This window comes from Dipodomys spectabilis, unplaced genomic scaffold, assembly GCF_019054845.1.
Source record: "Dipodomys spectabilis isolate Male_0828 unplaced genomic scaffold, ASM1905484v1 ptg000157l, whole genome shotgun sequence".
NCBI classification, from domain to species: domain Eukaryota; kingdom Metazoa; phylum Chordata; class Mammalia; order Rodentia; family Heteromyidae; genus Dipodomys; species Dipodomys spectabilis.
In genome coordinates this window covers 20,133,256-20,145,634 of record NW_024870834.1, presented here as the reverse complement: position 1 = coordinate 20,145,634, position 12,379 = coordinate 20,133,256, and the positions used below count along the sequence as shown (strand labels likewise).

The 12,379-nt window shown below is 42.0% G+C and overlaps 1 protein-coding gene across 3 annotated transcripts in view; it reads left to right on the top strand.

The window, feature by feature from the left end:
* Nucleotides 1-237: 237 nt before the first annotated feature.
* Lin52 (lin-52 DREAM MuvB core complex component) overlaps nt 238-12,379 on the top strand; it is a 103,779-nt gene continuing 91,637 nt past the window's right edge. For all 3 annotated transcript variants that reach the window (XM_042692747.1, XM_042692748.1, XM_042692749.1), the window contains exons 1-3: nt 238-298; nt 3,823-3,897; nt 7,942-7,979. In XM_042692747.1, coding sequence (XP_042548681.1) covers nt 268-298; nt 3,823-3,897; nt 7,942-7,979 — 144 coding nt within the window. In that variant the 5' untranslated portion in view covers nt 238-267. The remainder of the gene's footprint in view (nt 299-3,822; nt 3,898-7,941; nt 7,980-12,379) is intronic.

Sequence of the window (12,379 nt, the reverse complement as noted above, 5' to 3'; positions counted from 1 at the left end):
TGACTTGGATACCGAATAGTAAGCAGGAGAAGAAAGACGCCCCCTAATTGGGAATTTTGATTGGTCACATGAACGACCTAGGCCACACCCCCTCAGCGAAGAAGGTAAATAACACTGGGCAACTGGCGTGGCTGCTGTTAGGGGCGGGGTTAGGCAAATATTCCTCTAAGGGGCGGGGGAACGGGCCCGGCCGCGCACTGGGGAGGGTCTAGGGGCGTGGTTTGCGTTTCTTCGCTTTCCCGCCGACGGTTGGCCACGTCACGTGACATGGGCAGGAAGATGGCGTCTCCCACCGATGGTAAGAGCCGGTTTTAGAGCTAATTGGCTTACCATCTCCTTCTTGCTTCTACGGGCACCGCTCCTGTCCGTTTGCCTCTTGCACGTATCCGTCTTTCTTGGGCTCCTCTCCTTTCTCGTCCTGCTTTTTCTTGGGTTGTAGGTCCTCGGTCTTCAGCAACACGGGGTCTGCTGTGCATCAGGCGAGTGAAGAAAGCACCAGCAAGACTTAATTCTGGTGAAGGAATGGGTGTCAGCCCGGCCGTGTGGAGGCCGAGGGAGGAGGAGACAGTGAAGAGGTTCCTGACTGTAGCTTTGTCCAGTCCGAGTGCAGGCTCTGTTCTCCTTGAGCAGCTCTAGCTGAAGTTGGTGATTGGCCTCACCTTCGGCCGGAATTGCCAAGTAAACCTCCTGCTGCTTTTTTCTCTCTTCTGTTTGGGACTGTTTCCCTAAGGAAACCAGCATCTGGGACTTTCTTCTCAGCTTGGCAATGAGTGCCTGAGGTAGATGAGAATTGAACTTTGTGTGTGTGTGTGTGTGTGTGTGTGTGTGCCTGAGGTAGATGAGAATTGAACTGTGTGTGTGTGTGTGTGTGTGTGTGTGCCCGATCCTAGGGCTTCAACTTCTGGCTTGGTCACAGCCCCTTAACTCGAGGCTGATGCTCTACAACTTGAGCCACAGCTTCACTTCCTGCTTTTTTTTTTTTTTTTTTTTGGTGTTTAATTGGAGATGAGTCTCAAGGACGCTGGCTTGAAACCTCAATCCTTAGATCTCAGCCTTCTGAGTAGCTAAGATTACATGCATGAGCCACCGCCTTTTTAATGTACACATCTCAACCTATCTTGACGTCCACTTTAGTGTTGATTCCTTGGATTGAATGAATGAAAGATTACTTCTATGTTATGCACATACAGGCCATCTCAGGTATCATTTGTGTCGTTTGTGTCAGTGATGGAGTCATTTAATTGTTTTCCTTTTGCCACTTCCATTCCTATGCTTCTTTCATTCATTGGCAATTTCCCCCCCTTATACACATTTTTGGTGTATGGAAGGATCTTGGAAGTTCATTTTGGGAATTGAGTAAACTGAGGCGAAGGAGAGCTATTTTAGGTACTTCACTATATGAAAAGCAAATAGGTGTTTTGGGAGATGCCAAGATGAACCAAATATGTAAACTTTTTTTTTTTCAGTTTCAGGTATCATTTTTTAGATGTTGCCTCCCAAAGACACTTTCCAAGAACACAGTATTTGGAGTTACCTTTTCTACCATTTTATTATTCAGCATATTACCTGTTAACTTTACTCCAGTCATGTCCAATTATAATTCAAAGTCTAACGTTCATAATTGGATCCCAGAAGTTAGCACAGTGCCTGACAAGTAGTCAGCCTTCAACTAAAAGAATTGTTAGATTGGAAGCGGCGCTGTAGCTCAAGTGGTAGAGCGCTCACCTTGAGCTGAAGAGCTGAGGGACAGTGCCCAGGCCCAGAGTTCAAGCCCCATGACCGACCAAAAAAAAAAAAAAAATTGTTAGATTATATGCCGAAATGATGTAACCCCAGGCTGACCCTATCCTCTACCTCCTGAGTGCTGGGATTACAGGTTTGCATTATCCTGCCTGTTCTATTACTAATAAGCTTCTATTTATGTATTTATTTATTGTCAGTCATGGGGCTGCTCTGGGCCTGAGCGCTGTCCCTCAACTCCAGCTCAAGGCGAGCACTCTACCACTTGAGCCACAGTGTCACTTCTGGTTTTCTAGTGGTTTATTGGAGATAAGAGTCTTGTGGACCTTCCTGCCCTGGATGGCTTTGAACCATAATCCTCAGATCTCAGCCTCCTAAGTAGCTAGGATTACAGGCGTGAGCAACCAACGCTCAGCTAAGCTTTTATCTTTTAATCTGAAAATATTAAGCACACTGAGCTTAAATACACTTTCTAAATGTTATATTCAATTGCGTTTGTGTGTGTGTGTGTGTGTGTGTGTGTGAGAGATACTAAAGTTTGAACTTAGTGTCCGATGGTTACTTAGCTTGCTTGCTTATGTGACACTACCATTTGAACCATGCACCATCCTGGCATTTTGCTGGTTATTAGGAGATGAAGACTCACCAAATTGTTTGCCTGGGCTGTCTTTGAACTTCAATCCCCTCGATCTCAGCCTCTTAGGATTACTGGCATGAGCCAGTGGTGCTCTCTTCTCTTTGCTTCGTTTTCTGTTTAGTGTTTTGTTTTTTTTTTGTTAGTCGTGGGCCTGAAAGCTGGGCCTGGGCGCTGTCCCTCAGCTCTTAATCTTAGGCTAGTGCTCTATCCTTTGAGCCACAGCACCACTTCCAGCTTTTTTCTGCTTATGTGGTGCTGAGGAATTGAACCAAGCACTCATGCATGCAGGGGAAGCACTCTACCACTGAGCCACCTTCCCAGCTCCAGTTTAGTTCTTTATTGTCTCTCTTCTTCTCCCCTCCCCCTTCTCTCCTCTTTTTTTTTTTTTGCCAGTTCTGGTGCTTGAGCTCAGAGCCTAAGTGCTGTCCCTGAGCTTCTTTATGCTTAAGGCTAGGGCTCTACCACTTCCAGCTTTTTCTGAGTAGTTTATTGAAGCTAAGAATCTCATGGACTTTCCTGCTAGGGCTGGCTTGGAATCTTGATCCAGAGATCTCAGCCTCCTGAGTAGCTAGGATTGCAGGTGTGAGCCACTGTGCCTGGCCTCTTAAACTCAGGGCCTGGGCATTGTCTCTGAGTCCTTTTGTGCTCAAGGCTAGTGTTCTATCAATTGAGCCACAGTGCCACTTCTGGCTTTTTTGGAGTGTCATGGACTTTCTTGCCAGAACTGGCTTCCAATGGAGATCCTCTTGTCTTAGCCTTCTGAGTAGCTAGGATTACAGACGTGAGCCACAAGCACCAGCTTTCTTGTTTACTAAGACTAACCCAGGATGGCTCTTCCCTCCATTTGCTGGAATTATAGACATGTACAGCCATGTTGACCTGTCACTCATTTTTCTTCATAGTGCTCTAAAATATTGTTCCTGTTTTATAGATTGTAAGAGTGAGGTTTGGTGATTAATTTGCATTATGTATGATCTAGTGCATCAGCAGGTATAGAACTCAGGTCACTAGACTTCCAATTAAATGTTACAGTTTATGTTCCCCTCCCTCCCTTCTTCCCTCTCCCCCCTCCCTCCCTCCCTCTCCCCTCTCTCTTTCTTTTCTTCTCTTTCCTTCTCTCTCTCTCTCTCTCTTTCTTCCTTTCTTTCCTTCCTTTCTTTTCTTTCTTTCTTTCTTCCTCAGTCCTGGGGCTTGAACTCAGGGCCTGGGCACTGTCCCTGAGCTTCTTTTGCTCAAGGCTAGCACTCTACCACTTGAGCCACAGTGCCACTTCAGGCTTTTTCTGTTTTTATGGTACTGAGGAATGGAACCCAGGGCTTCATGTATGCTAGGCAAGCACTCTACCACCAAGCCACATTCCCAGCCCATATAGTTTATGTTCTTTAAGATTAAAATGTAATAAAATATAAAGTGTTTCATTGTCTCATAAGAATATTTTGTTCTAGGAACAGATTTGGAAGCATCTTTGCTAAGTTTTGAAAAACTTGATCGTGCTTCACCAGATCTTTGGCCAGAACAATGTAAGTTTTTGCTTTTTTCATATTACAGATGATGTAGGAGGAAACAGTGCTTCCTTTGGAGCTTTGGGTTTTGTATGTGTGTGTGTGTGTGTGTGTGTGTGTGTGTGTGTGTGTGTGTTTAAAGTTGTCATGTAACTATGATGATTAAAGTTTTTATTTCAGTTAAATGGTAAGAGCTGATGTTCAATGTTAAGAACTATTTGGTAATTTTAAATGTTTTAAATAGTTAAATTTTCCAGGAAATGATAAAGAGATTTTAAACACTAATCATTTTATTTTGTACTGGTCCTAAGCCTTGAACTCAGGGCTTCATATACTGGAGAACATTTTGCTGGTTAATTAGAAATGGAGTATCACAGACTTTTTTGTCTGGGCTAGCTTCAAATCTTGATCCTCCAGGTCTTAGTTGTCTGTGTATCTAGGATTACAAGTGTGAGCTGGTATCCAGCTTAAACTTTTTTTTTTTTTTGTGGGGCCTGAACTATGGGCTGGGCACTGTCCCTCAGCTCTTCAGCTCAAGGCTAGCACTCTACCACTTGAGCCACAGCGCCCCTTCTGGCTTTTTTCTTTGTGCTTTTGTGGTGCTGAGGAATCGAACCTAGGGCCTCAGGCATGCAAGGCAAGTGCTCTACTACTGAGCCACCTTTCCAGCTCTGAGCTTCACCTTTCCAGCTCTGAGCTTAAAACTATTTTTTAAAACTATGTTGGGGAGGGAAGGGATTGTAGGAGAAAAACAAACGAGTGGATAACAATGTTCAACAAGAAATGTACTCATTACCTTACTCATGTAACTGTAACCCCTGGGTACAGCATCTTTACAATAAAAAAAAATTCACATCAGATATTTCTCACATCCTTTAATCACTCTAGTTAACTATTGGAATTTTGTAAATCGGTTGAACTTTTTATTGCTATTATAGATAAGTGAATATAGTTTTTAAATACATAAAAGGTTTTAAAAATATTTTATCATTATTGTGTTGAATAGAGGAGTTACCATCTCATAGGTCAAGTAATGAGTACAATTCTTTTTTTTTTTTGGTCCGGTCGTGGGGCCTGAACTTGGCCTGGGCGCTGTCCCTCAGCTCTTCAGCTCAAGGCTAGCGCTCTACCACTTGAGCCATAGCGCCAATTCCGGCTTTTTTCTTTTTGCTTATGTGGTGCTGAGGAATGGAACCCAGGGCCTCAGGCATGCAAGGCAAGCGCTCTACCACTGAGCCATCTTCCCAGCCCATGAGTACAATTTGGACTATATCAGCCCTTCCTTCACCAGAGCTATGCATATGTGGTCTTTTACTTAACATTAAATCCAGCAGTTTTTCTTTCTTTCTTTTTTCTTTTTTTTTTTTTTTGGTCTTGGGGCTTGAAATCAGGGCCCTGAGCTATCCCTGAGCTTTTTTATTTAAGGCTAGCAGTCTACCACTTTGAGCCACAGTGCCACTTCCAGCTTTTGAGTGGTTAATTGAAGATAAGATTCTCATGGGGATTTTTCTGGTTTTGAACTGTGTGTCTCAGATCTGAGCCTCCTGAGTAGCTAGGATTACAAGCGTGAGCCACTGGTGCCTGGCACAAGTCTAGCTTTTTTTTTCCCCCTTCCGTCACTGGGCTTGAACTCTGGGCCTGGGTGCTATCCATCAGCACTTCAGCTGAAGGCTAGCACTCTACCACTTGCGCCACAGTACCACTTCCAAAGTCTAGCAATTTTTAATGGATCTTCCTGTTAGTATGTATAAGTTCTTCATTCTGTGTGTGTGTGGTGTGTGTGTGTGTGTGTGTGTGTGTGTGTGTGTGTGTGTGTGTGTGTGTGTGTGTGTGTGTGTGTGTGTGTGCGTGCTGTTCCTGGGGTTTGAACTCAGGGCCGAGTGCTGTCCCTGAGATTCTTTTTCTCAAGGCTAATGCTACACCACTTGAGTCACAGCACCACTTTTGGCTTTTTTTCTGAGTAGTTTATTAGAGATTAGAGTCTCATGGACTTTCCTGCCCAGGCAGGCTTGGAGCTGTGATTCTCAGATCTCAGTCTGCTAAGTAGCTAGGACTTACAGGCTTCAGCCACCAGTGGCAGGTAGCTCCTTCATTCCTTTAAATATATTTCATTGTATACAAGCATTATAGTTGGTACATTAGTGTACTGTTGAAAATCTAAAATATATCAGGGCTTTTAGTTTATTAACAGTTTATCAATGAATATCTTTGCATATAAATTTTGGTATACATGGAACAGGATGACTATGAGAGTGTATTTTCTCACATACTAGCTAACATTGGATTTTATGAATCTTTATTATTTTTAGCTTGATTTCTTTATTCATGAGGTTGGACATCATTTTGCTTTTAAATATTTGTGTGTGTGTGTGTGTGTGTGTGCGCGCGTGCACGTATGCACGCGCACACTTTCTGGTCCTGGGGCTTGAACTGTGTCCCTGAGCTTTTCTTTCTTTTTTTTTCTTGGGGGCGGGGGAGGGGAGGAGCTGGTCATGGGACTTTAACTCGAGGCCTGGGTGCTGTCCCTGAACTGTTTTGCTCAGGGTTAGTGCCTTACCTCTTTGAACCACAGCTCCACTTCTGGTTTTCTGATGGTAAATTGTAGGTAAGAGTTACAGAGACTTCCTTGCCCAGGTTAGCTTTGAACTGTGATCTTAACATCTCACCTTCCTGAGAAGCTAGGATTACAGGAGTTAGCCTCCAGTACTGTGCTCTGGGCTTTTCTTTTTTTTTTTTGCTTAAGACTAGCATTTTAGATTGGGATGTAGTTCAGTGTTGTCCTGGGTTCCATCCCTAACACCAAAATGAATAAATAAATAGAAAAGAAAATACCAAAAAAAAAAAAAAAAAGCAGCTAACAATTTGGCCCGGAATGTGCCTTAGTGGTAGAGTGCTTACCTAGCATTCATGAAGCCCATTCCTCAGTACCATATAAACAGAAAAAGCCAGAAGTGGCACTGTGGCTCAAGTGGTAGAGTGCCAACCTTGAGCAGAAGAAGCTCGGGGACAGTGCCCAGGCCCTGAGTTCAAGCTCCAGGACTGGCAAAATAAATAGAGAGAGAGGGTGGGGGTGGGGAAAGGTTACTGAATTATTTAAAAAAAAGAAAAAGACTAGTATTCTACCACTTGTGAGCCACAGCTTCACTCCCAGTTTTATGGTGGTTAGTGGGAGGTAAGAGTGTCTGTAAGGGCTTGAAACCAAGAAGCCTATCATGCCTTTGTCTGGAAGCCCCAGTGTTGCAAAACAAAAAGGACATTGTATCCTACCACTGGTCCAAGGAATTCCTAGTCCTTTAAAGCTTGGTTGAGACATTGTTTTCTCAGAGGAGGTTTTCCCTTGTCCTTATTTTGATTTGATGTCTGGTTTTGGTCTATTCTCATAGTACCTAACATCATTCTTTTTTTTGGGGGGGGAGGGGTCCCGGTCGTGGGCCTGAACTCTGGGCCTGGGCGCTGTCCCTCAGCTCTTCAGCTCAAGGCTAGCGCTCTACCACTTGAGTCACAGCAACACTTCTGGATTTTTTCTTTTTGCTTATGTGGTGCTGAGGAATCGAACCCAGGGCCTCAGGCATGCAAGGCAAGTGCTCTACCACTGAGCCACCTTCCCAGCCCCATCATCATTCTTGAAGTATAACAGTGCAACGATGTTAACATTTGATGTACTCTTAGTCTTCCAAATTGTACAAGGCAAGACTTTGTGTGTGTGTTTGTGTGTGTGTGTGTGTGTGTGTGTGTACACGTGTGTACACACCCGCGCTTGAGTGCAAGTATGCAGGTACTGGGGCTTGAACTCAGGGCAAAGACTAGGTGCTATCCTTGAGCTTTTTTTGGGGGGTGGGGGGGTGTTCAAGGCTAGCAGTATAAGCGCCAGCTCCACTTGTGTCTTTTCACTGGTTTGGCTAGAGATAAATGTCGCAGTCTTTTCTTCCCCAGCTGTTTTGGAACTAAAATCCTCAGATCTCAGTCTTCTGAGTAGTTAGGATTATAGGCGACTGTTTTCTTGTTAATTGAATTCTCTATACCTGAGCACTCAACTCTTTCTTGAATATTTTTCCTTTTCAGTACCAGGTGTGGCTGAATTTGCAGCTTCCTTCAAAAGTGTAAGTAATAGTGTATTTATCTAATAAAGCTTATGTGAAGTTTTATTGTTCAGCAAACTTGTACCTGCATTTTTAAGTCCAATGTTGTAGCCTTCTAAACATTTTGTAACAGCGCCTTAAGTATGTTTATAGTATCATCATGTTATGGATGGCTTCCTCTGTTCAGATGCTCTGTTTTGACATTCTGAATTTGTTAACCTGTTTTCTCAATTTGGAAGTTTTTAAGGTAAGGTATTTGAAGTATTTAGTGTAACACTAGTATTTTTTCTCTCAAGCTATGATTTTTGAAGTGCTCCCTCTTTCTCTTTCTTACTCACTTGGGCTTGCTTTTTTTGTGTGTGTGTGTTTATTGTGGGTGTCTGCTCAGGACTTGGGTGCTGTGCATGAGCTTTGGGGATCAAATTATTGCTCTACCACTGGAGCCACAGCTCTCCTGGCTTTTTTTTTTTTTTTTTTGTAGCTAATTGGAGATAAGCATCTCTTGGACTTTCCTACCTGGCTGGCTTCAAACTGATCCTCTCTCATCCTCTTAAGATCCTAGGATTACAGGCATGAGCCCTTGGTGCTTTTTTTATTTATGTGATAAATTGTGACCTTAACTGATACCTCCTCAGGATTTGGAATTTTTCTGTCCCATTGGAAACATGAAAGATGTCCATAAGTGCCACAGATTTTTCTATTTCTTGTTGAGCAGACATTTGGCTTAGAGATCTAAAAATGTTCTTATAAATTCCCACAACCAGAAAAATATTTTACTAAACTAGCTAACGCTAACATGGTGCTATTATGCTCCAGTCACTGTTCTAAGTACTTTATGTATGTTAATTTAATCTTCACAAACCATATTGTATGTAAAACTACAATTATGACCAGACAGAGAAAAAGGCATAAACTGGTTCTGGTATATAAGTTACCCAATGTTATAGGCTCCTAAGTGGCAGGCTTTGAACATATTCCTCTGATCATTAGCCTCTATACTCTTAACACTATACAGTAAAATAATTTGAGCCCAATGTTATAAGTACTGAGTTGCTTAAGTTGTTATAAGTTGCATAAGTTGTTATAAGTACTGGAACTTGAAAGCTAAGTTACTTGTCTAAGTCCTAGTGTCTCCCCGGGGGTTGGTAGGAATTGGAGGAGGTCTTCTGAGAGAGACCTTTGATTTAGCAAGATCTTGTCTTTGATCCCAGAACAAGAATTTTAGACATAGACACAGGTGAGGTAATAAACTGACAGTTTATTAGTAAAGCAAAGCAAAAGAACAGACAGCACATCCCCACTCATGGGCACAAAAACTTGAGAAGAGGTTCTCTTGAGTACTGTAATATCAGGGGTCTTAATGATGAAAATGTGGGTTAGGGGTTTCATTTAAACATGCCTTAGTACTCTCTGTTGTTCTAGACACCTTATATTCTTCAATTATTCTTGCTGATACGCTGTTTTGATGTTAACAATTGGGACCAAAGAGGCTAAGTTTGTTAAGTTTACTAAATTTAGGTCATTATGACATAGATATTTGTCTGTTCATTGATCAGAGAAGTATTTGCAAAGAAAACACATCTAAGCTGGGTGCCCATGGCTCATGCCTGTAATCCTAGCTACTTAGGAGGCTGAGATCTGAGGATTGAGGTTCTAAGCTAGCCCAGACAAAAAAGTCCCAGTGAGACTTAACACCGATTAATTACTTAAAAACCATAAGTGATGGTGTAGCTTAAGTGGTAGAGTGCTAGCCTTGAGCTTCAGGGACAGCACCCAGGCCCTGAGTTAAAACTTCACAACCAATAATAAAGGAAGGAAGGGAGGGAAGGAAGGAGGGAAAAAAGGAAGGAAGATAGGAAGATCTACCTTGAAAGGAATAAAGGAATATCTGATTAAACCCATTTTTTGTTTAAAGAAATACTTAGAAAAAGATCCCATCCCCCCCTCACCTAAGGATAAGTGTCCTTTCTTAAGGAAACTTAATATGCTTGTTTGTTCCTAGAGTATACTAATCTTCTGTACAAGATATTCTACTATGTGTTATAGGCCAGTGAGAGAGTATGAGACCAAAGAGAAACGTATGCATGCTCTTAGTCATTATTTATTAGTGTAGTATTTTTCTTAGATTCTGGCTTTTGGTTCTCATGCCTCATTTTCCCTAATCTATGCTGTTTCATTAGCGAATGACAGAATCGAATTTGAAACAGGATTCTCGGATTCTAAAGCTTATGCTCCAACCATACCATTAGGGATGTGATGTAACTCCCACCTTAGTATAGTCATAGCATTCTCATTTAGAGTAAAATGTGCTGGTTTAAATATTAAAGATTTTTTGTACCCAGGACTTTCATGTTCCATGGCAGTATTTGTTTTAAAGAATCAAACTTTGTGACCTCTTTGATTTGTTTAGTATACACATTGACTGGTTGCTGCTCTTTCAGCATCTAATAAGGCCTAAATATAGGGAGTGCAGGAAAAGCTTGCATTGTGGGAGTCAAGACTCACCTGGATTTAAATCTCAACTCTGCTACTATACTTCCTATGATCTGAGCAGATAGTATATGATTAAATGTTCTTCCCTTCTTGTTTACACTTAACTTTCAGTTCAGTATCTTTGGTTACAACTAAGTATTTTAAGTCATAAACGGAAAAGAGTCCTTTTATAAAACTTAGAATATGAAGTTAAAAAAATCTGATGAAGTAAACTTTTTCCTAGAAATATGCCATGTAATATATTTTGAGTTTTGTTCTTAGGGGTACAGCAGCATCATTTCAGGGTCCCAGATACCATACCCTAGTAGAGTGTTTTTTTTTTCCCTCTCTGGTGGAAAAATGGTGAGTTTGACTCAGAGCCTTCAAGGGAAGTTGCCATAGAGGGCTTATAGTGCTTTCTAGACATAGACTACTTTGTGTTTGAATTATGGCTCTTCTAGCCATGTAACCTAAGTCAAGTGAGTCAGTTGGTTTCTTAATTTATAAAATGAGGATTATAATACCTATTTCATAGGGTTGTTTCAAAATAAATGACATGTTGTAAAGTACTTTCTTTGTTATATAGTACTGAGTAAAAGTTAATTTTTTTTTTTTGGTTGGTCATGGGACTTGAACTCTGGGCTTGGGTGCTGTCCCTGCGCTCTTCAGCTCAAGGCAAGGCTCTACCGCATGAGCCACAGTGCCACTTCCCCTTTTCTAGTGATTTATTGGAGATAAGAGTTTCACGGACTTTCCTGCCCTGGCTGGCTTTGAACCGTGATCCTCAGATCTCAGCCTCCTGAGTAGCTAGTATTACAGGAGTGAGCCACCGGCGCCCAGCTAAAATTTAAATTTTTGCAAAGAAGTATTCAAGGCTGAAATAATGTTTCATAATCTCTGTGCCTTATCTGCATGACAGAACAACTGGAGTATAGCTGTGGAGTTATTGAAGAATATATTTGTCAGTACCCTTGCTGCACTTTTTCCACTGGACACTCCCTTTGGCCCCCTAAATCAGTACATGTGGGGTGTGGCCAAGGCTTAATTGCTTATATATTTGCTGGCATCAACTTGAACTTGCTACATACATAACTGAAGCTGGCCTTGAATTTACAGTCCTCCTACAGTCTCTCCATTGCTGAGACCACAGGTCTGACCAACCATACACAGCAGCATTTATATATATATATATATATATATTAAGGTTACTTACATTCTCATAAGCAACTAGGGAAGAACACTGCTAACTCAATGCCATTCTAAGAGGGCTTTCTTTCATAGGTTTTTTTTTTTGGGTCCGGTTGTGGGGCCTGAACTCTGGGCCTGGGCGCTGTCCCTCAGCTCTTCAGCTCAAGGCTAGCGCTCTACCACTTGAGCCACAGCGCCACTTCTGGCTTTTTTCTTTTTGCTTATGTGGTGCTGAGGAATTGAACCCAGGGCTTCAGGCATGCAAACCAAGCACCCTACCACTGAGCCACCTTCCCGGCCCCATTTCATTCTTTTCTTACTTAAGTCTTTTTTATTCTTTCTGCCAGAGAACGTTTATGATTATTGTTTCAAACAATTTAGTTGGAGTTTTGTGTTGTGGTTTTTTTTTTTAACCTGAGTGAAATTTCACATAGTTTAAGTGCTATATACACTTTTCGTATGTTAAGTACTGATAGTAGTGTTACTTTTTTTTTTCTTTGTGCCAGTCTTGGAGGTGAACTTAGAGCCTGGGCACTGTCCTTAAGCTTTTGTGCCCAAAGCCAGTGGTCTACTATTTTGAGCTATAGCACCATTTCTGACTTTTTGGTAATTAATGTCTCACAGACTTTGCTGACAGGCTGCCTTTGAACCATGATCCTCAGATATCAGTCTTCTGAGTAGCTAGGGTTACAGGCATGAGCCAATGCCCAGCTTCTGGACTTAATGATCAGCAGGATTATCTTGTAAGGTGACTATAGCTC